Below are 21716 nucleotides of genomic sequence, written 5' to 3' on the forward strand. Positions count from 1 at the left end.
CCTTGTTTTGCCATACATGGCTGTGTGGGCTTTAAAAAGATTTCAGGGTGATGTAACCTCTTTGATTAACTTTGCACAACCCCAAATTCCTTCTCAGGTTGAAGTTTCCCGATCAACAGCTTTATTGCCTTTCAGTAACATCCATTTGAAGTTCTCTGGTCTTAAAGCATCTCTCCTCATCCTCTGACCTGTTTCATGTGGATCTTTAGTTCCAGAACATCTCTATGTGATGCTGTGTTAAACAGCTCACCTTAGCTCTTCCCAACAATAACATTTCACTGCTCTGGTTAAATCACATCTCTCAGAAGGGAATCTCTTCTTTCACAAATTCCCCAGCAGTTCTTTTGCTTCACCCTATATTTCCCTAAAACTCTTTGTTTTGACCCCTCCAGCCTTGGTCTCCCATACTGATTTCACATCCTCCCTCCCCGCCTCCCACCGCTACTCCATCAACCTGTTTTTCTGTTGGCCTAATATGCAAATGGAGTTTCCTTTGTGTTGGTTTCATAGTGCTTAATTTGCATAAGAGACAGGGCAGATGGGGACTCCATACCTCATTGTCTGGCGAAACTCCAGGACACAGATTCTAAACAGGATTCTAAACAGATTTTTGGTACATACATTCAACTTCTTGCATGACACCTATACATACATTGCACGCAGCTGCTGAGGACCAGCATGACAAACTTTTAGTTGATCCCTTACATGACATTCTTCATAGATAAATACTATGACAGCAACGTGTCAGGTGTAGTAAGTTTGTCAGGCCTGCTGACACAGAGTAGTGAACCACAGTGGCACAGAGAGAAATACAGAGGGGAGCAGAAAGAAGGGGCCCTGGGAAGACAGCCTGGGAAGGAGTCCACTGGCTGGGGAATACACTGCGTGCAGGAGATGGGAGCTCCTATTCCCTCTCCCCCAGTCCCGTAATGCACGTTTGCCGTCACTCAGCATCCATCTCCATGCTCCTCTCTCCATGCGTGGTGGCCTTTGCATTCAGTGTGCAATGGGGTGTGCTGTATCTATCTGAGTCAATAAATACAGGTGTTAATTTGCTCCTGCACAGTTAGCCTGAAGCACGGCTGGAGCTGCCGCGCCTGTGTGAGTGACAGTCTGGCCCTTCCGAAAATGCAAGATGAGTGGCCATGGCCTTGACTAGACCCCCCCACCTCCCAAGGTCCATCAGGCCTTTTGTGGTCACTGACACCCTCTTTTGCACTAAAGGATCCCATCACAAACCTTTCTATCCACCTAAACTGCCAATTACTCCCGTGCAGGCATCTGAAAATCCTGGCCATAATCCGTGCCTCAGTTTTCCCTTCTTTAATTGGGGATAATGCTACTGAAAGGTGTTTTGAGATCTCAGTCTGGAAAGAGCTAGAGCAGTGCCAAGTTCTTTAATACCTAATTAAATTAATAGTTACTGCAGTGCAAGAGGTAATTTCTACCAGTTCCCACAGTCTTCTCTCCTGGGACAGTGGATGACTGTGGGTTACGAGTGACTCAGTGCCAGTCTCAGTGGGGTGTAGGCCACAGATCCCAGGAGCCTGATTCTCCTCTCGCTTACTGCCGTTTGACAGCAGTGTAACCGCACCAGCACTGATGTCCCCAACAGCCCTGCAGTTTGTGGCCACTGAATCTAACCACCAAAATTCTCCTCTTTTCCAATGATCTGGCAGAAAACCCAGTCTCTCCTCAGGTGAGTTGTTATGCTACTCTTCCATCTCATATGCTTTTTAATACTAAGCAACCTTCCCCCACCTCACCTAACCCAAATACTCTAAATTTTTCAAGACCTGGCTAATACAAAGCTGCATGGTGGGGCACATGCGCCTCTCTGGAGAAGTTTGTGAATTGTATTGAAACTAGGCATGAAACCACATGGCATCAGAGCAGCTGAGATTGGAAGTTTCAGCTAGGAGGATGACACTGTCCAGCATTGCAAAAGGGGAACATATATGTAAATAAAGAAAGCAACTAACTAAGGGACCTAATTTTACTGTTTTTACTGCAGCGCGATAAATTCTCCTACCATTTACATGTATGTAAATGCAAAATACTTCATCTCATTTACTCCAGATTTACCCTGGTGTAACAGAGGACAATTTGGCACAGTGTATCTCCACTGACTTCCAGGGAGTTACTCCTGATTTATAACATAATTAAACCAGAGCAGAATCAGGCTCATTAAGTCCCTAATTCATGACATGGTTTAAGGTGGATCCTGTTGGCTATTCACAAACAGTTCTTGAGATTTCTATCCTGTCAAAAGCAGTAACAAAGTCGTGAAATCATTCCATTCACCAATCCAGGTCAGGCACGCGACGGCTTTGTTTTTTTATTTCAATTTAAAAAAAAAATACAACAAAAAATATTGCTACATATAAATGGGATCAAAGTTATAAAATGATCCAAGCACAAACATTACGAAAATACATTAAGCAGTCCATGCAAAATTTTATATCTATAAATGTGTATATGTAATAAACAGACATTATAATAAAACAATCACATTTTGTTGCTTTTACCTTGTGCAAATAAAGAGTATGTTGATATGGCAGGTAAAGAATCTGTGCAACTTTTTAACACGTTGGCTTCTCATCCGCACAGTGCTTCTTTCGATAGAAGCGATAACCCTTCTTGTAGCTGCTTAAGTGTTTCTTCAAGCAGAGCACAAAGTCACCGTCACACTGGCAGCTCTCTCTTTTGCACTGGCTCCCCATGCCTGCCGACAAACAGTAACAGGATGGGTGTTTGAGAGGAGAAGAAGAGAGGCTACTAACGGTGATTGGGCCATATAAGAGTATGTCTACACTGTAATCCCAGTATGTGACATACCCAAACAAGCTTTAATCTAGCTATTGGGATCCTGAAGAAGTGAAACCATAGCAGTGTCATTTCAGCATGGGCCAACCCAAGAACCCTAATGACTTGCAGGGCAGCCTGCACTGAAGCGGACACTGCTGTGACTTCACTGTTATCACTACCAGAGCTAGCTAAATAACTGCTAGCTCAGGTATGTCTACATGAGCTGCAATCTCACCCTGTGATTGCAGTGTAGTCATACCCTAAGATAGCACATGCTGACACCTAGGAGCTGGTCTACAATGTGAAACTCCATCGTGTTATAACTTGGCCCTGTGGCAGGACGGTAATGGATGCAGCGATGGCAAAGTACTCACCATAGACAGGGACCGTCGGCTTTAACATCATGTCAATTACCTTGATTCCACAGGGGTGCACTCTAACGCAATGGAATTTCCCAGTTAGACAAGTCCCTAGGGAGTAGAACCTCAGCCCAGCATCCAGCTTCCTAGTTCAGTGGATTGAGTCGCATGCACAGGGATGTGACTGATAAAGCAGCAAACTATCACGACACGCAGACGTAGCTCCACTTCCAGAACACAGGCAAGACAGCTGTGTTCAAACCTTCAGCCAGCCGGTTTCCTCCACATTGTGAAAACCAAGTTCCGTCTCTAAATTGCCTGGCCTCTGGTTGTTACCCATTTTATTATTGTGTGTTTGTATTATGGTAACAGGACTCTCCTTTGATCCCATATTCTGTTCTGGGGGTTAAGAAAATGCCTAGCCCCACAGCCTACTTGCCCTTTCCATATAAAGGAAGCCCATTAGAATGTCAGTGTTCTTCTCTCAAACTCAACCTGCATGGCAAAGAAAACCCATGGCAGCAAGCCTTGGAGCCTGGATCTACAGCCTTGGGCTTGTGAGGCTCGTACTATAGCACTAAAAGTAGCTGTGTAGATGTTCAGGCTCAGGCTGGAGCTTGGTCCCTGAAGCCCGGAATCGGGGTGGGTTTCAGAACCCAAGCCGAAACACTTATTTTTAGCATTGTAGCACGGGCCCAAGTTTGTAGCCTTGGTTCTGAGGCTCGCTGCGGCGGGCTTTATAACGCAGCGCAGACACACCCAAAGGGAGTAGCATCTGTTGTAGTCAGTAATCCCTTGTGCAAGTTCCCATCTCTGATAGTGATTCAGTAAAGTTACTGAGTCAGATTCAGGTGAGTGTGTAAGTTACATGTTAGTAAGTGGGCATGAATCTAAACGAGTGTCAGGGAATCCCAGATGGCATAACACACACTGAAAGGCCTTGAAGATCTAAATTACACTAGCTTATGCTTCTTATAGAAGAAGCGGGGCATGATTCACTGCTGCATCACTCCAGTTAGACTCTGCTCTGAATTCGTCCCATTGATTTCTCCTCTCTCCACCCTTCTCATAGTGGGAAGCAAATGAAATTTCTGTTGGTTTTCCCCCTCTTCTGCCTCTTTCCTGTTGTTGGGATTCTGAGCTTGGGGTCTGGCTGGGCTTTCACTCTCAACCTTGCCCACTGGTTTTGAGAACTCCTAGCTGAGAGCAGAGGCTAAGACGACACGTCTCCTTGTAATCACTGCAGCCTATGGTCGGGGGGAAAAAATCACTATTCAGGATAGCTTATAAGCATGTTTAGGTGTTTGCTTGATTCGGGGCCTGCATCCCCAGGTTCAGCCAGCCAGCGACTCTGGTTCTCTTGTCCTGTTCCTTATGTATAAGAACAAAAGCTCTGGTGGACTGAGCTCGGGATACAGATTTTAAAAGTCAAGTAGCAAAGCAATTTTCTGATTTAGGAGAAGAAACAAAACCGAATCACCATCTTTCTATCCAGGAGCCAACTCACCGCAGTAGATCTTTCCATTCAGGTAGACGTAGCTGTACGAATTAAATTTGGCATTACAGCCATGATTCTTGAGCCTCTCATAGCAGCAGTCATGCAAGTAACAGCACCTTGGGGAGAAGGAAGAACTCAGCAAAGAGACACGTACACGTAGGTTTAAAACACGAGCAAAAAAAAATCCCCATTGACACTTTTCCAGTGCACGTAAAAGAGAGACATGTTTTGACACTATGGGCCAGACTGTCTTCTTACACTGGTGTAAATCAGGAGTAACACTACTGAAGTTAAAAGGTTTAGACTCTCAGTTTGTTTCCCATCTATATATGTTACACGTTGGGTGGAGGGGCGCGAGTTACTACACGAAGCACCCTGGAGAAAGCACAGATATCAAGTTTCCTTTCTTTATTGTTCTTCAGACAGGCCACTGAGCAGATTTCAAGCTTCTTCTCTGATCTCCTGCACAGGATGCTCTTGCATTAGGAAGGTCTGGCAGGAACAGCCAGTGGTCAGCTCAAGGGACTCTGTCCTCAGCATGTAAAATAACTTTCACAGAGACAAGGGGGCAGTCATAGCCTGATTTCCCCTAAAGCTCATGGCCTTTTCTTAATTCTTCATTCCATGGTGGGGGATGAAAACGGTGCCCCATGCTCTGCTCTCCCTAAATCCACCGAGGGTGGAAGCCCCATTGCTTGAGATATTTAAAACTACACGGGATGGTGTGCAAATAAATGTAAAAGAGAGAACAGCTATGCACGGGGTCTTAGAGCGTACCTATGTGATCTAATAGGCCTTTTCCATCGGTACACTTCTTAGGGGCTTTATTGTGCCATTCATCTTTAAACATAAATATCTGAAACCAAGGAGGAGCGCCTCTTAAAAAACCCAGTGGCATGGTATGGTTCTGATTTCTTATTTCTTCAATCCCAGAGGAGAAATAATGCTCTTACATTTAAGCCCAAAGGAAGGTGGTAGCCTTCCTCCTAACTCCAACACATGGGAGCACCCCATTCTAGGAAATATGGGCAGGTAGATTCAGCTATCTTCCTTGGTAGCTGGTGGAAGAACCTCTCTTTATAGGGTGACCAGACAGCAAATGTGAAAAATCAGGACAGGGGGTGGAGGGTAATAGGAGCCTTTATAAGAAAAAGACCCCAAAATCAGGACTGTCCCTATAAAATCAGGACATCTGGTCACCCTATCTCTTTATGAATCCTGACTCCTTAACTCAAATCCACCTCTCTTTTGAAAAAGGATTGGGTGTTTACTGACATACTTCCAGCGACTTCAAGAGAGCCATGCCAGTTTACACAAGCTGAGTATCTGGCCTATTGGCCTTACTTGATGGAGAGCATCTTGGGTAAATACAGACTTGGGGTAAAATTTTCAGATGTGCTTAAGTGACTCAGGAGCCTATGTTCTATTTTCAAAAGTGAGTTCGGCCCCGAGGGCCAGATTTTCTAAAGTATTTAGGTGCCTAAAGAAGCAGATAGGCACTTCTGAAAATCCCACTAGATACGCATGTGCTTAAATCCTATTGATTTCAATGGAAGTTAGGGACCGAGGCGCTTTTGAAAATTCCACTAGGTGTGCATCTGCAGGAACATAAATGCCTTTGAAAATCTGGCCTTTAGGCCCTTTTGCAAGTGTTATCCCGACTGATGTTCCTGGCAGGCTTTTTAAGACAGCAACTTACTGATCAGTGCCATCCTTTGGCGTCCCTTTACCGCCCAATCCGCAGTGGCAGCCGTAGTTGTAATAATTCCAAAAGGCACATTTCATAGTGACTTGCTTAATCATCTTTTGAAGGTCCCAGAAACTCCCTTGTGTCATAACTGCACCTGGAAAACAGCCAAAGGGTATCCAGCACTGGGAGAGGAGGTATTCCCAAAAAGAAATGACACTTATTCCTGTGCCTTTATTAAGCTGCTGTGTGAGATCATCAGGTAGGGTGACCGGATGCCCCAATTTTATAGGACAGTCCCGATGTTCGGGGCTTTGTCTTATAAAGGTGCCTATTGCCCCCTACCCCAACCCAATTTTTCTGGTCACCCGTGCATCAGGCCTGATTCTCCTCACATCTAAAACTGGTTTTAGATTCATATTACACAACTGGGCTCCACCCTATCTCTTCTGTATACCAGTGTAAACGTGGAGGCGCTCCATTGTCTTCAATGGTCTGTACTGCACAAACCGTTTCAGCGTCGTGGGAAAGTTTGGACTGGCAGAGCGGCTGCAACCCATGTGCTTGGGTCTCAGTTGCAGACTAATCAGATGGTCAGTGGGCTCCTGACACTATAACTCAAATTCCATTCTCTACTTTACAGCTATTCGCGATCATCCCAGAGACTAGCGTGGCATTAGTATAGTCCTGCAGAGGCAGGCAGACCCCTGGGAGTAGTATGTTGGTAACAACTGTGTCACAAGGGGGGCGGGCTCCCGGCACCAGTGTTCCAGGCAGGTGCTTGGGGCGGCAGTTAGAACGGGGTGGCAGCAATTCGGCGGCAGCTCATCGGTCCCACCGGCGGCAATTCAGCGGCAGCTTCTCCCTTTTGCCATCCGCTGTGGCAGCTTTTTCCCCCCACTGCTTGGGGCAGCAAAAACCGTAGCGCCGGCCCTGGTAATCAGAACGGGACACGTGCAGAAGAGCCTTGCAGGAACAATTCAGATCCTCAGGCCCGTCCTGGAAATCCTAGCTGCATAAGGTCTTGTATATCATGCCATTGAGTCAGTAGAAGGCAAAAAGCACGTTAGCTGGCAGGGGGCACATCTAGGAACACCCATGGAAGGGATGGACCATGTTGTAGCACGGCTACTCACATGGCAGTACCATGAATAAGGGGGTGTGGTGCATGGGAAGGTGCAGCGAACGTTCTCAGGCCTCTCCTATGTACAGATGCTCTCTGAGTGGTTAGGCAGCTACTGGCGGGGCCATATTACAGCTGGTTTTAAGAAGTGGGGGTGGGGGAATCAAATGTCCTCCCTTTTCATTTTTTAAAAAAAATTGGACTTTTGGCATTTTCCCAAACTTCAGAATGGTTCCGGCTTTTAAAACATTCCAACCAGCGCTATAGGTGGTTTAAAAACACCCCTCCCCCACCACGGGTGACAATAATGCAGAAGTTTCATTACTATTTTCCCCAATTTTCCCTCAAATTTCAAAATTTGAAATATTTCGGCCAACTCTGCTTTCTCGCTCATCCTCCTGACGTGCAGGTTTTTGCTGACACAGAGTTAATCCTGCTCATGGCAGCCCCAACTTGTGATCTATTTTCTGCAGTAACTTATATTAGGGAGCCCTAGGACTTTTGCACTGACTTCTCCCACAATTGGTTGAGGCCACACCCCCATTTACGGACTTTGTAGCTCTCTTGTGGATCTCCTCCATGGACGCAGTTGGGTGTTCCCTTGCTTGACATGGCAGCCAGGCCCACGGATTTTAGCTTGAGGTCAAATTCTCCCTGCATTTACACGGGGGCCACCCCATTGATTTTAAATGGCCTTGTACTGATGCAATGGGAAAGAGAAGTAGATCCAGATGTGCAGAATTTGGAGACTGGTTTTGTAGCAAGTTTTCAGCCCACGGGCCAAGCCAGTATTCCCCTCCTCTCCCTCCCCCCAAAATTAATTGGAAAAAGTTAGCGAATTAGTGGGCCTGGTTATGAATTAGTGATTCATTGGTTTAACGCTGCTATAATCCTATTGACATCAGTAGATTTACATCTGTAAGTGAGATCAGTGAATGTATTCCACTTACCATAAGCAAGTAGCATAGCAAATACTAAGAGATTCTTCATCTTCATGCAGAGCCTGGAAGAAGAAACCCAAAACACCCTGATTTTCCATTCAGGCAAAGAACTCAAGGACACATATTAACATCCAGGTATGGGCAGCCTGCATAGGTCATTGCCTAGAAAGCAGCTGAGAAGAGAATAGAAGCAAAGGGTTTCAACTGTTTGAATTAATGGAGCATGAGACCCCCGGTCACAAAGAGCAGAGATTATACTGGGAAGTGGAGATTTAGCTTCAAAGCATAAACCAGGATGGGTGAAATCCAACCATGTGGAGCAGGACCCCCGGGGTATGCCTACATTGCAGCTGGGAGTGATCCTTCCAGCCTGCATAGACAGGCTTGTGCCAGCATGCTAACAAGATCAGTGCGGATGTTGCATTTTGGGCTCAGGCCCACCCAGCCACCTGGCCCTGAGCTCGGGTGGTTATCCCAAGTCTCCACCAGAGCCTCATCATCCACAATGCGAGTTTTAAGCGTGCAAACTCGAGTCCTGCTCGTGCGAGTCTATCTGTGCCGGTGGCAGGCTTGACCCTAGGGACAGCGTAGGCACATTGCAGGAAGCCAATACATCACTGAAGTCCTCCCTGGTCTTAAGCAGTGCATGGACATCTTGTAGGCTCTCTGCAGGGGGCTGAATTTCATCCGGTGATTCTAATATTGTGAAGACTTTCTATATTCTCCCCCTTCCGGTCACTGTGCATGGTTGTATTGGCCGGTAGGAAGCCAACACCGGAGCAAAGAGACTGATGCCCCTTTAGGATGGTGACACAATTCACCCTGCTTCACGCACACTGGGACTAATGACTCCAGTGGGATTTCACTTGCGGCATGAGCGAGGACATTCATTTACTGCCCTCGGTGGAGGGATCCTATTTACTGCCGGTGCCTTTTCTCTTCCTTTCTCCCACATGCAGCTTTTGTTTCATCCTGGGGCACAAAACACTTCACAGATCCGAGGACTAGGAGAGTGAAGGCTCAATCAGTCACAGGCTGCAAATGTTCACAACAGACCCTGCCAGTGTAAAAGCATTGTCAGCTCCTCTATAGACGAAAGATCCCCAGCCGCACCATATTGGTTTGTGGATTGAATGGGAGAAATTGAAAAGGAACGGGGAGGGCAGAAAAGCAACGGGAGATGGAGACAGGAGAGGAAAGCAAGGGTTGCTGCTGTAGCCTCCGGTCTGGACTGTTCACCAACAGCCTCCAGCAGGTCACTCCCAGCTATGCTGCAGCCAGCCGCACCTTGGCTCTTACCAGCCTAGGTTAAACTGCAGGGTGACCCCAGAACACTCCCAGTCTTAGATTTCCCCCCAGATATGTATGTCCTGTACTGCCCAGCCTTCTCCTGGACAATACAAGTGCGTTAAGTCCATTGTTTCTTGAAGATGATAATATGACAGCTTATTAATTCAAGTAGTTCTTGAGACACTTCAGTTTAAACACACTGGATTAGATAAAACAGAAAAACAAGTTTATTAACTACAAAGAGAGATTTTAAGTGAATACAAGTAATGAGGCATAAAAGTCAGAAATGGCTACAAGAAAAATAAAGATAAAACTGAGCTAATGCCTAACTTAACAAACTATGTTAAATCAAAGCAGAGTTTTTCTCACCAGTCTTACTGGCCAAACTTCTTAGGCAAGGACCTCTTCTCCTGTTTAATGTTCCTTTGTCCCTTCTCATGCCATGAAATGATGGACAGAAAGAGAGGAGTGGATGCCTTGGGACATTTATTCCTCCTTTTTATGGTGTCAGTACCCCTCTTGGAAAACATTTCTAGCTGAGATTCAGGAGACAGAGTATCTGTAGGTAAGTCTGTTCCTTGCTGGTTTTCCTACCTGTTTGAACTCCCATTGTCTCCCTTCCTGCTTGATGGCTCTGTTTACTGCTTAAATGCACATTAAGCAGAGCACACGTTCTTTTGACAGACCTGCTTGTCAACCTCAGTTTGGAGCATATGTTAATAACAGCATACAGGGAAATCTTATAACTTCACATACAATGTTGCCATACTCATTTTATCAGGACAATATTGACTAGCAAATTGAGTCTTCAGATGACACCTTACAAGACATATCTTGAACAAACATTATTTCAGTAGTGTGTAGGGAATGGATAAAGGGGTAGATTCTGTCACAGCATCTACATAGCAGTGTTCCAAATATTTAAATCACTGTTATCGGTATCTGACATAACAGATGTGAACTTCTGTGTTGTTGCATGGAGCACTAAATATTGTCTTACGAGAAACTGAAAAGTGTGACAAGTTATATATCAGTTGCGTAATAAAATCTACTTACATCCTTTCATCATCAAGGTCAGGCTTGACAAAGCCCTGGCTGGGATGATTTAGTCGGGGATCGGTCCTGCTTTGAGCAGGGGGTTGGACTAGATGACCTCCTGAGGTCCCTTCCAACCCTGATATTCTATGATTCTATGATTCTATGACAGAGGGCACTGAAAGAAAGGGCAGGTGTGGGTCACTATCATCTGGATCTCGCTCACTAAATCAATTCCTTGCACTGCAGGAGCCTGGGCCATTGGTGCATTTCAGTCCCTCCTGCTATCTGCCTGTGGCACATAATAGTTTAGTCTCCTAAGAGCTGTTTTACTTTTGTCTAGTTCTAGTTGTTGGGCGTGGTGTGGGGGAAGCTGGGTGGGGTTTAGTGGCCTCTGCTGCACATGACCTGGTAGTTATCTTCTGGCCTGAAGCTCTATGAGAGAAGTCGCTGCCATCCCACAATGACCTGGCACCTTGTACCCAGCTTTGCTTAAAGAACAGTGCGGCACCGTGCCAGATGGCTTGCTACAGTTCAGAAACCCTTACCTGCAAACAAGGGGCTAGGAACTACTGCTCAGGAACAATAGGGGATCATCAGGGAGACTTCTTGCCCTAGATCTCTCTCTTCTGTTCTGCCTTTGCGCAGGAAAAGGGCAATGTTCATACCTCACTTTTGCACCTTCTCCACTCTGTTGTTTACAGCCAGGACCAGGGCTGTAACCACGGAAGGGGGGAAGCCAGTGTGCAAAGCCAGGGGGGCAGAAAAATGGGGCAGCATGCAGCCCCCCCCAGCTTTCTGCCTTCCATTTAGCACAGAGGTTTTTGAACTGTGGGGCACATCCTCCTAAGAGAGGGTGCACCCGACAATCTGAAAACCGTCGCCTTCTGCCAGGAGCTGGTGGATTGGAAGCTGGTAGGAGCTTGCCGGTTCACTCGGGCCCCTGGTTCTCCACACTATGGGAGCCGGGCTGCTGTCTGTCTGTCTGACTGGCAGTCCTCCCTGCCCTGCTCCCAAGCCGGGCTGCCTCTGCACAGCTCTGAGCTGCACCCTGATGCGCTCTTGCTTCTCCCCTGAAGGAGCCCGGCACCAGCCAGCGAGGCCCCCTGGAGCCGACTTCTGCCCTCGGAGCCCAGCTGCCAGGAGAGACTCCCCGAGGTGCTCACTCATCACTGACCTGATGTTCCTGGCTCTGCCGCTGCTCCTCAGCCCAGAGGAGACATTGGGCGTAGTCACGTGCCCCTTGACAACCTGGTAGTAATGCTCACTGTGGATCCCAAGGGGAGTCTCCAGGTACATACCCAGCAAGTGCATTCACTGGAATGAGAGCCCTGCTAACCAATTAATCCCACACTTTTGTCCATTTCCACATGCTGGATACATCAGATCAGATGCATTCCTAGTGTAATCCCCACTGAACTTCAGCAGGGCTGCATCAGGGATGGATCTGGCTCTGTGCCAATCTCCAACACAGCCTCTTGGATGTTTTAATTGTTGGACACAGTAATGATTAAAATATCGATGATTGGTCTCTACTCACTGTTTCTGGGCTTGGGAAAGTCTCTGTAGCTCAGGGTGACTCCTGATTTCGGATAGTGACAGATTTACCTTATATAGACGGTCTGTCCCTCCCCTTTGGGAACTCACTGACCGCATCTATGCTGACCTCGTTATCTAATATTCAAGCTTCAAAAAACTTCTGTTGTGTGGCTTCTCTGTCCAACAAGGTTTCTAGTCTTCCCCATTTCAAGGCACAAAGGGTGTTTCCCATGCAGGGCTGGGTCACTGCAGAGGCCGTGCTGCAAACAGATTGTAGATAATGAGTAATCAGACATCATGGATGATCACATACATAATTCTGAGTTCATCTAAAGCCTAAACCAACACCAACTGATGTCAGAGTCTGGCCACTGGCTTGAAAGGCAGTTGTACCAGACCCCTGAAGGGTAGATAACGAATAACCATCTTGCTAGTAACGTTAGACTCCTCTTGCTGCCCCAGTTCCCTTACCCATCCCTAAATCATGTGACACTTGTGCAGTGCGATATGGTGTTTTCAGAAAGGAGAGTGGTATAATTCCTTCCTGATTCTTGTTTTTATCAGTTTATGCCCTGAAGCATGAAGTTAGATTTCTCTCTTATCCCCTTGGCTTTCTAGGGGTAGTGACCATGCAATCATCTAGAGTGCCTGTATATTTCACAGCCAACATCTGTTGACTTTGACAGAAGGTTGTTAAGCTGTTCCCCACTGCATTGGCAATCTGATGGATAAACAGTAAGACACGGAAGAGGCTAAAGACCCTCCGAGGCATGAACAGGCCAGGTATTTTAAGTGAGTACAAGTAATGAGGCATAAAAGTCAAAACTGGTTAGAAGAAAAATAAAGATAAAGTGCTCACTAATATCTACCTAAGAAGCTATCTTAGTTGCAAAGCAAACTGTCTCATGACATACTCCAGCAAATCACCGACCAAACTCTTAGGTCAGGAACCCTCCCCCAGAGTCTAACACCCATTTCCCTTTGTCTTCTCAGGTGCAGAGGATGATGTGGGCAGGAGGAGACAGACAGACAGAGGGGCCTTGGGTGTTTCTCCCTCCTTTCTAAAGTTTCAGTTTCCTTTTTGAAAACCATTTCTAGCTCAGACCCAGGAGACAACAAGCCTACGGGAAAGGATATTCCCTGCTGGCTTTTTTTCACCCATTTGAACTTCCTTTGTTTTCCTTCTCTGCTGGATGACTACATTTACTGCTTAAATGCACATTCAGGCAAGCCCACATTCCTTCCTTTGTCTAGGACAGACCTGTCTGCTGCCTGGGCAGGGATTTGGGCTTTGGAACATGTGTTCATAACATCACACTGCAGAATCTTATAACTTCATATACGATGTGGCCAGTGCCAGGCATATTTTGCTGGTCATTGTCAAATGGTAAATGAGGAGTTTTCAAATGATACCTCCTGAGGCATAGGTTGTACACAGGTGAGTATGACTGTGTGTAGGGTGTGAATACAGAGGTGGAGTCTGTCACAGTAGCCTCTCTCCTGTTCTCCCTAGGATCTGCAGCCTGAAATTTGGGCTTCAGAAGAATTCACTTTGTGCAGCAACTAGTAACAAGCCCCCCTCCATCTGTGTCCACTGCAGAAACCTTCTCAGCTTTCTCCCTCTCTCACCAAAGCATCTAGTCCTCCATCTGCTGCTAACAAACACCTCAATATCACATTCCCTTCCTGATGGAAATGACGAGGCACCCCAATCAGTGGAGAAACCCTTCTTTCTCTATATACTTATTATTCATCCTCCCTAGCAACTCGAAGCCCCAGTTGAGTGCCCAGCACCAGGCCGGCCGACAGAAGTTCCAGGCCCCAGGGCAGAACAGTCAACGGGCCCCCTAGAAAGCATGGAACAGGCCCAGAGGAGGTAGTTAGCCTCTTCTATACCAGGGTGAGGGCCTGTCCCTTCACACAGGCCCACTGCCAGCTGCTGGGTTAAACTCTCAATGGCTGGTGGCAGAACATCCTCCTTTGGGGCCTGGGCTTCTGGCACTCTGACAGGGTTTTGGTGGTATACTGAGAAAACAAGTTCCTTATGTTGCTGGAGACAGCTATATTTAATCCCCATCTCATGGTCACCGATATAAATCAGGAGTGACTCCACCTAAATCCATTGAGTTACACTGATATGAATGAGATCAGAATTAGGCCCATTGTGGCAGATTCTCCACCCTTCCTGAGCTCCACTTGTATGAAGTGTAGAAAGGGGGTTCCCGGCTGCCTTCACCGCTGCCAATACCACCCCGCGTGCACCTAGGAGCCCTGCGGCCTGCCCCAGCAATTTAAAAGGGACTGGGCCCCTGGGCAATTGCCCCCTTGGTCTCCCTCTGTTGGCGGTCCTGCCCAGCAAAAAGGCCTAAACAGACAGTAATGGACAGTCCTTGCCCCCAAAAGCTTGTAGTCTAAACCCGCAGGGATTAAGTGAGGCTTATATAGGTCACTTGCTTTGTGGTGACGCTATGCATTCACCTCCCGTGACTAAATACTTGTTTTTACGTATCCCTGTACAGGTAAGAGCTGCTCTCTGTAGACCTTTAGGCTGAAATCTTTACTCATCAGACACAGGAGCTATTAGCGGAAGCCTTCTGCTCAGATAAGTCACACACAGCTGTAGTCTTGGCTAACGGGACTCAAATGGCTGAGCAGGCAAAGGCGTGTGATTTGTGGTATTGTCTGGCCAGGAAAAGACTTCCCATTCTCTGTGTGGTTCCAGCCAGGCAGGGCGGTTCCCAGATTTACAGAAATCGTTGCTAGAACTCCGTAGCAGGTACGCTGGGCTTCAGGAGTTCCCCCTGCCCTAATTAGAAGTGCAGACTTCCCTTTTACTGTACTGGACGGGAAACTAAAGGCAGACAAAATTAAATAGTGGAAAGCACCCTACGCCCTAGAGCAAAGTAGTTATACTGATGAAAGTTTGTGGTGTGGACCTGGCCACAGTATGAATCCCAGAATATCAGGGTTGGAAGGGACTTCAGGAGGTCATCTAATCCAACCCCCTACTCAAAGCAGGACCAATCCCCAACTAAATCATCCCAGCCAGGGCTTTGTCAAGCCTGACCTTAAAAACTTCTAAGGAAGGAGATTCCACCACCTCCCAAGGCAATGCATTCCAGTGTTTCACCACCCTCCTAGTGAACAAGTTTTTCCTACTATCCAACCTAAACCTCCTCCACTGCAACTTGAAACCATTACTCCTCGTTCTGTCATCTGCTACCACTGAGAACAGTCTAGATCCATCCTCTTTGGAACCCCCTTTCAGGTAGTTGAAAGCAGCTATCAAATCCCCCCTCATTCTTCTCTTCTGTAGACTAAACAATCCCAGTTCCCTTAGCCTCTCCTCATAAGTCATGTGTTCCAATCCCCTAATCATTTTTGTTGCCCTCCACTGGACGTTTTCTAATTTTTCCACATCCTTCTTGTAGTGTGGGGCCCAAAACTGGACACAGTACTCCAGATGAGGCCTCACCGATGTCCAATAGAGGGGAACGATCATGTCCCTCGATCTGCTGGCAATGCCCCTACTTATACATCCCAAAATGCCATTGGCCTTCTTGGCAACAAGGGCACACTGTTGACTCATATCCAGCTTCTCGTCCACTGTCACCCCTAGGTCCTTTTCCGCAGAACTGCTGCCGAGCCATTCGGTCCCTAGTCTGTAGCGGTGCATGGGATTCCTCCGTCCTAAGTGCAGCACTCTGCACTTGTCCTTGTTGAACCTCATCAGATTTCTTTTGGCCCAATCCTCCAATTTGTCTAGGGCCCTCTGTATCCTATCCCTACCCTCCAGCATATCTGTCTCTCCTCCCAGTATAGTGTCATCTGCAAACTTGCTGAGGGTGCAATCCACACCACCCTCCAGATCATTTATGAAGATACTGAACAAAACCGGCCCGAGGACCGACCTTTGGGGCACTCCACTTGATGCCAGCTGCCAACTAGACATGGAGCCATTGATCACTACCTGTTGAGCCCGACAATCTAGCCAACTTTCTATCCACCTTATAGTCCATTCATCCAGCCCATTCTTCTTTAACTGGCTGGCAAGAATACTGTGGGAGACTGTGTCAAAAGCTTTGCTAAAGTCAAGGAACAAAATGTCCACTGCTTTCCGCTCATCCACAGAGCCAGTTATCTTGTCATAGAAGGCAATTAGATTAGTCAGGCATGACTTGCCCTTGGTGAATCCATGCTGACTGTTCCTGATCACTTTCCTCTCCTCTAAGTGCTTCAGAATTGATTCCTTGAGGACCTGCTCCATGATTTTTCCAGGACTGAGGTGAGGCTGACTGGCCTGTAGTTCCCAGGATCCTCCTTCTTCCCTTTTTTAAAGATGGGCACTACATTAGCCTTTTTCCAGTCGTCCGGGACTTCCCCGGATCGCCATGAGTTTTCAAAGATAATGGCCAATGGCTCTGCAATCCCATCCGCCAACTCCTTTAGCACTCTTGGATGCAGCGTATCCAGCCCCATGGACTTGTGCTCGTCCAGCTTTTCTAAATAGTGCCGAACCACTTCTTTCTCCACAGAGGGCTGGCCACCTCCTCCCCATGCTGTGCTGCCCAGTGCAGTAGTCTGGGAGCTGACCTTGTTCGTGAAGACAGAGGCAAAAAAAAGCATTGAGTATTTTCCACATCCTCTGTCACTAGGTTGCCTCCCTCATTCAGTAAGGGGCCCACACTTTCCTTGCCTTTCTTCTTGTTGCTAACATACCTGAAGAAACCCTTCTTGTTACTCTTAACATCTCTTGCTAGCTGCAACTCCAGGTGTGATTTGGCCTTCCTGATTTCACTCCTGCATGCCCGAGCAATATTTATATACTCTTCCCTGGTCATTTGTCCAATCTTCCACTTCTTGTAAGCTTCTTTTTTGTGTTTAAGATCAGCAAGGATTTCACTGTGAAGCCAAGCTGGTCGCCTGCCATATTTACTATTCTTTCTACACATCGGGATGGTTTGTCCCTGTAACTCAGTAAGGATTCTTTAAGATACAGCCAGCTCTCCTGGACTTCTTTCCCCCTCATGTTATTCTCCCAGGGGATCCTGCCCATCAATTCCCTGAGGGAGTCAAAGTCTGCTTTTCTGAAGTCCAGGGTCCGTTCTTCCCTGTGTCAGGATCCTGAACTCGACCATCTCATGGTCACTGCCTCCCAGGTTCCCATCCACTTTTGCTTCCCCTACTAATTCTTCCCGGTTTGTGAGCAGCAGGTCAAGAAAAGCTCTGCCCTTAGTTGGTTCCTCCAGCACTTGCAGCAGGAAATTGTTCCCTACACTTTCCAAAACATTCCTGGATTGTCTGTGCACCTCCGTATTGCTCTCCCAGCAGATATCAGGGTGATTGAAGTCTCCCATGAGAACCAGGGCCTGTGATCTAGTAACTTCCGTGAGTTGCCAGAAGAAAGCCTCATCCACCTCATCCCCCTGGTCTGGTGGTCTATAGCAGACTCCCACTACGACATCACCCTTGTTGCTCTAAACTTAACTTCTAAACTTCTAAACTTAATCCAGAGACACTCAGGTTTTTCTGCAGTTTCATACTGGAGCTCTGAGCAGTCAGACTGCTCCCTTACATATAGTGCAACTCCCCCACCTTTTCTGCCCTGCCTGTCCTTCCTGAACAGTTTATATCCATCCATGACAGTACTCCAGTCATGTGAGTTATCCCACCAAGTCTCTGTTATTCCAATCACATCATAATTCCTTGACTGTGCCAGGACTTCCAGTTCTCCCTGCTTGTTTCCCAGGCTTCTTGCATTTGTGTATAGGCACTTGAGATAACTTGCTGATCGTCCCTCTTTCTCAGTATGAGGCAGGAGCCCTCCCCTCTCGCGCGCTCCTGCTCATGCTTCCTCCTGATATCCCACTTCCCCACTTACCTCAGGGCTTTGGTCTCCTTTCTCCGGTGAACCTAGTTAAAAACCCTCCTCACTAGGTTAGCCAGCCTGCTTGCGAAGATGCTCTTCCTTCTCTTCGTTAGGTGGAGCCCGTCTCTGCCTAGCACTCCTCCTTCTTGGAACACCATCCCATGGTCAAAGAATCCAAAGCCTTCTCTCCAACACCACCTGCGTAGCCATTCGTTGACTTCCACGATTTGACGGTCTCTACCCAGGCCTTTTCCTTCCACGGGGAGGATGGACGAGAACACCACTTGCACCTCAAACTCCTTTATCCTTCTTCCCAGAGCCACGTAGTCTGCAGTGATCTGCTCAAGGTCATTCTTGGCAGTATCATTGGTGCCCACGTGGAGAAGCAGGAAGGGGTAGCAATCCGAGGGCTTGATGAGTCTCAGCAGTCTCTCCGTCACATCGTGAATCCTAGCTCCTGGGGTTTTATGCCCCCCACCCATACCTCTAGGGGTGGCAGAGGGTGGAGCCAGAGCACACAGCACCCTGGTCTATCCCAGCTAGCTCAGGGATCCCTTGGGTCCTGTGGGCTGGATCTCTGTTGGGTGAAATTCACCCCATGCAGATTCCATGAATGTCAGAGCAGTTTTTTTTTAAAGCTGGTATTGCTAGGACTCTCTTTCTCCCCAAGGGAGATCTCCTGAAGGCTTTCAGCTGTACCATTATTAATGTGTTTATTGTCATATCAGGCTTTGACGCAGCTGAACACTCCTGAGCAGCCAATCAAGCCTGCCAGGAGAACATCTTCCTCTCGGTGCTTTCACAGCAGGGATCCCGCACAATGACACTGTTTTTCCAAGAGTTACTTATCTGCAGAAGTCTCGGGGTATCAGTCACCTACTACAGTACAGGCCTAACAAAGAAAATAACAGAACGCCACTAGCCGTCACCTTCAGCCCCCAACTAAAACCCCTCCAACGCATTATCAAGGATCTACAACCTATCCTGAAGGACGACCCAACACTCTCACAAATCGTGGGAGACAGGCCAGTCCTTACCTACAGACAGCCCCCCAACCTGAAGCGAATACTCACCAGCAACCACATACCACACAACAGAACCACTAACCCAGGAACCTATCCTTGCAACAAAGCCTGTTGCCAACTGTGCCCACATATCTATTCAGGGGACACCATCACAGGGCCTAATCACATCAGCCACACTATCAGAGGCTCGTTCACCAGCACATCTACCAATGTGATATATGCCATCATGTGCCAGCAATGCCCCTCTGCCACGTACATTGGCCAAACTGGACAGTCTCTACGTAAAAGAATAAATGGACACAAATCAGATGTCAAGAATTATAACATTTATAAACCAGTCGGAGAACACTTCAATCTCTCTGGTCACTCGATTTCTGATCTCAGAGTGACTATCCTTCAACAAAAAAACTTCGAAAACAGACTCCAACGAGAGACTGCTGAAGTGGAATTAATTTGCAAATTGGATACAATTAATTTAGGCTTGAATAGAGACTGGGAATGGTTGATTCATTATAAAAAGTAATTTATTTCCCCTTGTTTATTCCTTTCCCCCCCCCACTGTTCCCCAGACGTTCTTGTTAAACCCTGAATTTGTGCTGGAAATGGCCCACCTTGATTATCATACACATTGTAAGGAGAGTGATCACTTTACATAAGCTTCAGAGTAACAGCCGTGTTAGTCTGTATTCGTAAAAAGAAAAGGAGTACTTGTGGCACCTTAGAGACTAACCAGTTTATTTGAGCATGAGCTTTCGTGAGCTACAGCTCACTTCATCGGATGCATGAAGCTATTACATAAGCTATTACATATTACATAAGCTATTACCAGCAGGAGAGTGGGGTGGGGGGAGAGAAAACCTTTTGTAGTGATAAACACTCATTTTTTCATGGTCTGTGTGTATAAAAACATCTTCTGTATTTTCCACAGCATGCATCCGATGAAGTGAGCTGTAGCTCACGAAAGCTTATGCTCAAATAAATTGGTTAGTCTCTAAGGTGCCACAAGTCCTCCTTTTCTTTTTGCGAATCCCCACTGAATGACTTTGCACAGAAAGGCTGTTTCAGAGAGCCATGGGCCCCAGCAGAGGGGGCTTCTTCCTGCTCCTTGCAAGACCGGTTTCAGAAGGTCAGTGGTTTTAAAGACACAGCTTTTCATCTTACACATGGGCCCAGCTTCTGTGCTGCACTGAGCTTTCAGTTGCTTTTCAGGCTTTTTTCATGCCAGGCTAGCAGGGAAGTGGTTACAGCTTCCTCTAAGGGCAGATCTGCACTGCCTTGAGCCCTGGTGTAGGCTAGGCCAGTGGCTCTTAACCTTTCCAGACTATTGTACCCCTTACAGGAGTCTGATTTGTCCTGTGTACCCCCAAGTTTCACTCCACTTAAACACAACTTGCTTACAAAATCAGACATAAAAATACAGAAGTGTCACAGCACTGTTACTGAAAAATTGCTGACTTTCTCATTTTTACCATATAATTAAAACAAATCAATTGGAATATAAACATGGCACTTACATTTCAGTGTATAGTAATATAGAGCAGTATAAACAAGTCACTGTCTGTTTTAAATTTTAGTTTGGACTGACTTCACGAGTGCTATTTATGTAGCCTGTTGTAAAACTAGGCAAACAGCTAGATGAGCTGTTGTTACGCTGGCAGACCTCTACGTACCCCTGGTTGAGAATCACTGGGCTAGAGCAGCTGAGGCCAATTTCAAGAAAGCCCTAGTTGCGCACCAACAAAACGAGCCAAGCCTATTGGAGAATGCTACGCAGATCCCCGGCTGTGTTCCATAGGCCCTGATGCTGTGTGCTTTAGTGTAACATCTCAAATCTACTCATTTCCCAACATCTCCACCATTCAGCCTGCCACACTCTTGATACCATGAACGCAGCTTCCTTTATTTCAAGTTTACCCTGGTGTAATGGCCTTGTAAAACACCAATGTTTTGCAAGTGCAGGCCTGAAATGTTAAGTACATTGGGGGCCAGAGCCTCAGCTGGTTTAAACTGGCGGAGCTCCACTGAAGCTTTATTCTTCCCATCCCTCCTCTCCCTTTCCTCTGGGCACACAGTCAGGAAGCCCTGGAGCCTGAAGGATTTCCTGTGGCCCATTTGTGGAAAAGCCAAATCCTGCAGGCGACTCATCCACAGAGTGCCAACTTGATCTTAGTCAAGCAAAAAACTAGCATCTCATTCAGAGACATGAATAAATAGGGTCCCATGATTACACATGTATCTTGATGGCCATTTCTGACACCATCCCTGGGCCATTGCCCTGCAGTTGAATTCCCTGCAGCATGCCAAAGCACCTGGAGAGCATGTTTGTTGAAGGTCAACCTTTAATTGAACCAGATTTCGAACTAGAAGTGCCTGAAATTCATACAGCTGGCTAACGGCTTCCAAACTCACTTTCCATTTCTACTTCTTTATGTTCTCTCTTTGGCTCCATTCACATGCCTATGGGGGTTACGATTATACCAGCTGATACATGTAGATTCATAGATTTTAAAGGTCAGAAGCAACCGTTATAACCTTACCTCCT

The 21716-nt window shown here is 46.9% G+C and overlaps 1 protein-coding gene across 3 annotated transcripts; it reads right to left on the bottom strand.

Moving 5' to 3' along the window:
* Positions 1-2270: 2270 nt before the first annotated feature.
* Positions 2271-12527, bottom strand: LOC114021270 (basic phospholipase A2 sphenotoxin subunit B). 3 transcript variants are annotated; one of them, XM_043531621.1, is made up of 6 exons: positions 12282-12320; positions 11919-12072; positions 8426-8478; positions 6365-6509; positions 4675-4781; positions 2271-2725 (listed from the first exon to the last, which is right to left on the bottom strand). In XM_043531621.1, exons 2-6 carry the CDS (start codon positions 12053-12055, stop codon positions 2583-2585), a joined length of 585 nt encoding a protein of 194 aa, XP_043387556.1. In that variant the 5' UTR covers positions 12056-12072; positions 12282-12320; the 3' UTR covers positions 2271-2582. The 3 variants fall into 3 exon arrangements, with proteins under 3 accessions (XP_043387556.1, XP_027685728.2, XP_037737342.1); XM_027829927.3 differs by lacking the exon at positions 11919-12072 and having other exon boundaries at positions 12282-12527; XM_037881414.2 differs by lacking the exons at positions 11919-12072; positions 12282-12320 and adding an exon at positions 12408-12496 and having other exon boundaries at positions 2272-2725.
* Between the last annotated feature and the right edge of the window lie 9189 nt (positions 12528-21716).

Source organism: Chelonia mydas, chromosome 18, assembly GCF_015237465.2.
Source record: "Chelonia mydas isolate rCheMyd1 chromosome 18, rCheMyd1.pri.v2, whole genome shotgun sequence".
NCBI classification, from domain to species: Eukaryota; Metazoa; Chordata; order Testudines; family Cheloniidae; genus Chelonia; species Chelonia mydas.

Excerpts from the sequence above, each read along its gene's own strand:
- LOC114021270 (XM_043531621.1), bottom strand. The coding sequence starts at position 12,055 with ATGCACTTGCTGGGTATGTACCTGGAGACTCCCCTTGGGATCCACAGT. Across the intron at positions 8,479-11,918 it reads GGCAGAGCCAGGAACATCAG|GCTCTGCATGAAGATGAAGA; the intron begins GTCAGTGATGAG and ends TTCTTCTTCCAG. Across the intron at positions 6,510-8,425 it reads TGCTATGCTACTTGCTTATG|GTGCAGTTATGACACAAGGG; the intron begins GTAAGTGGAATA and ends GCTGTTTTCCAG.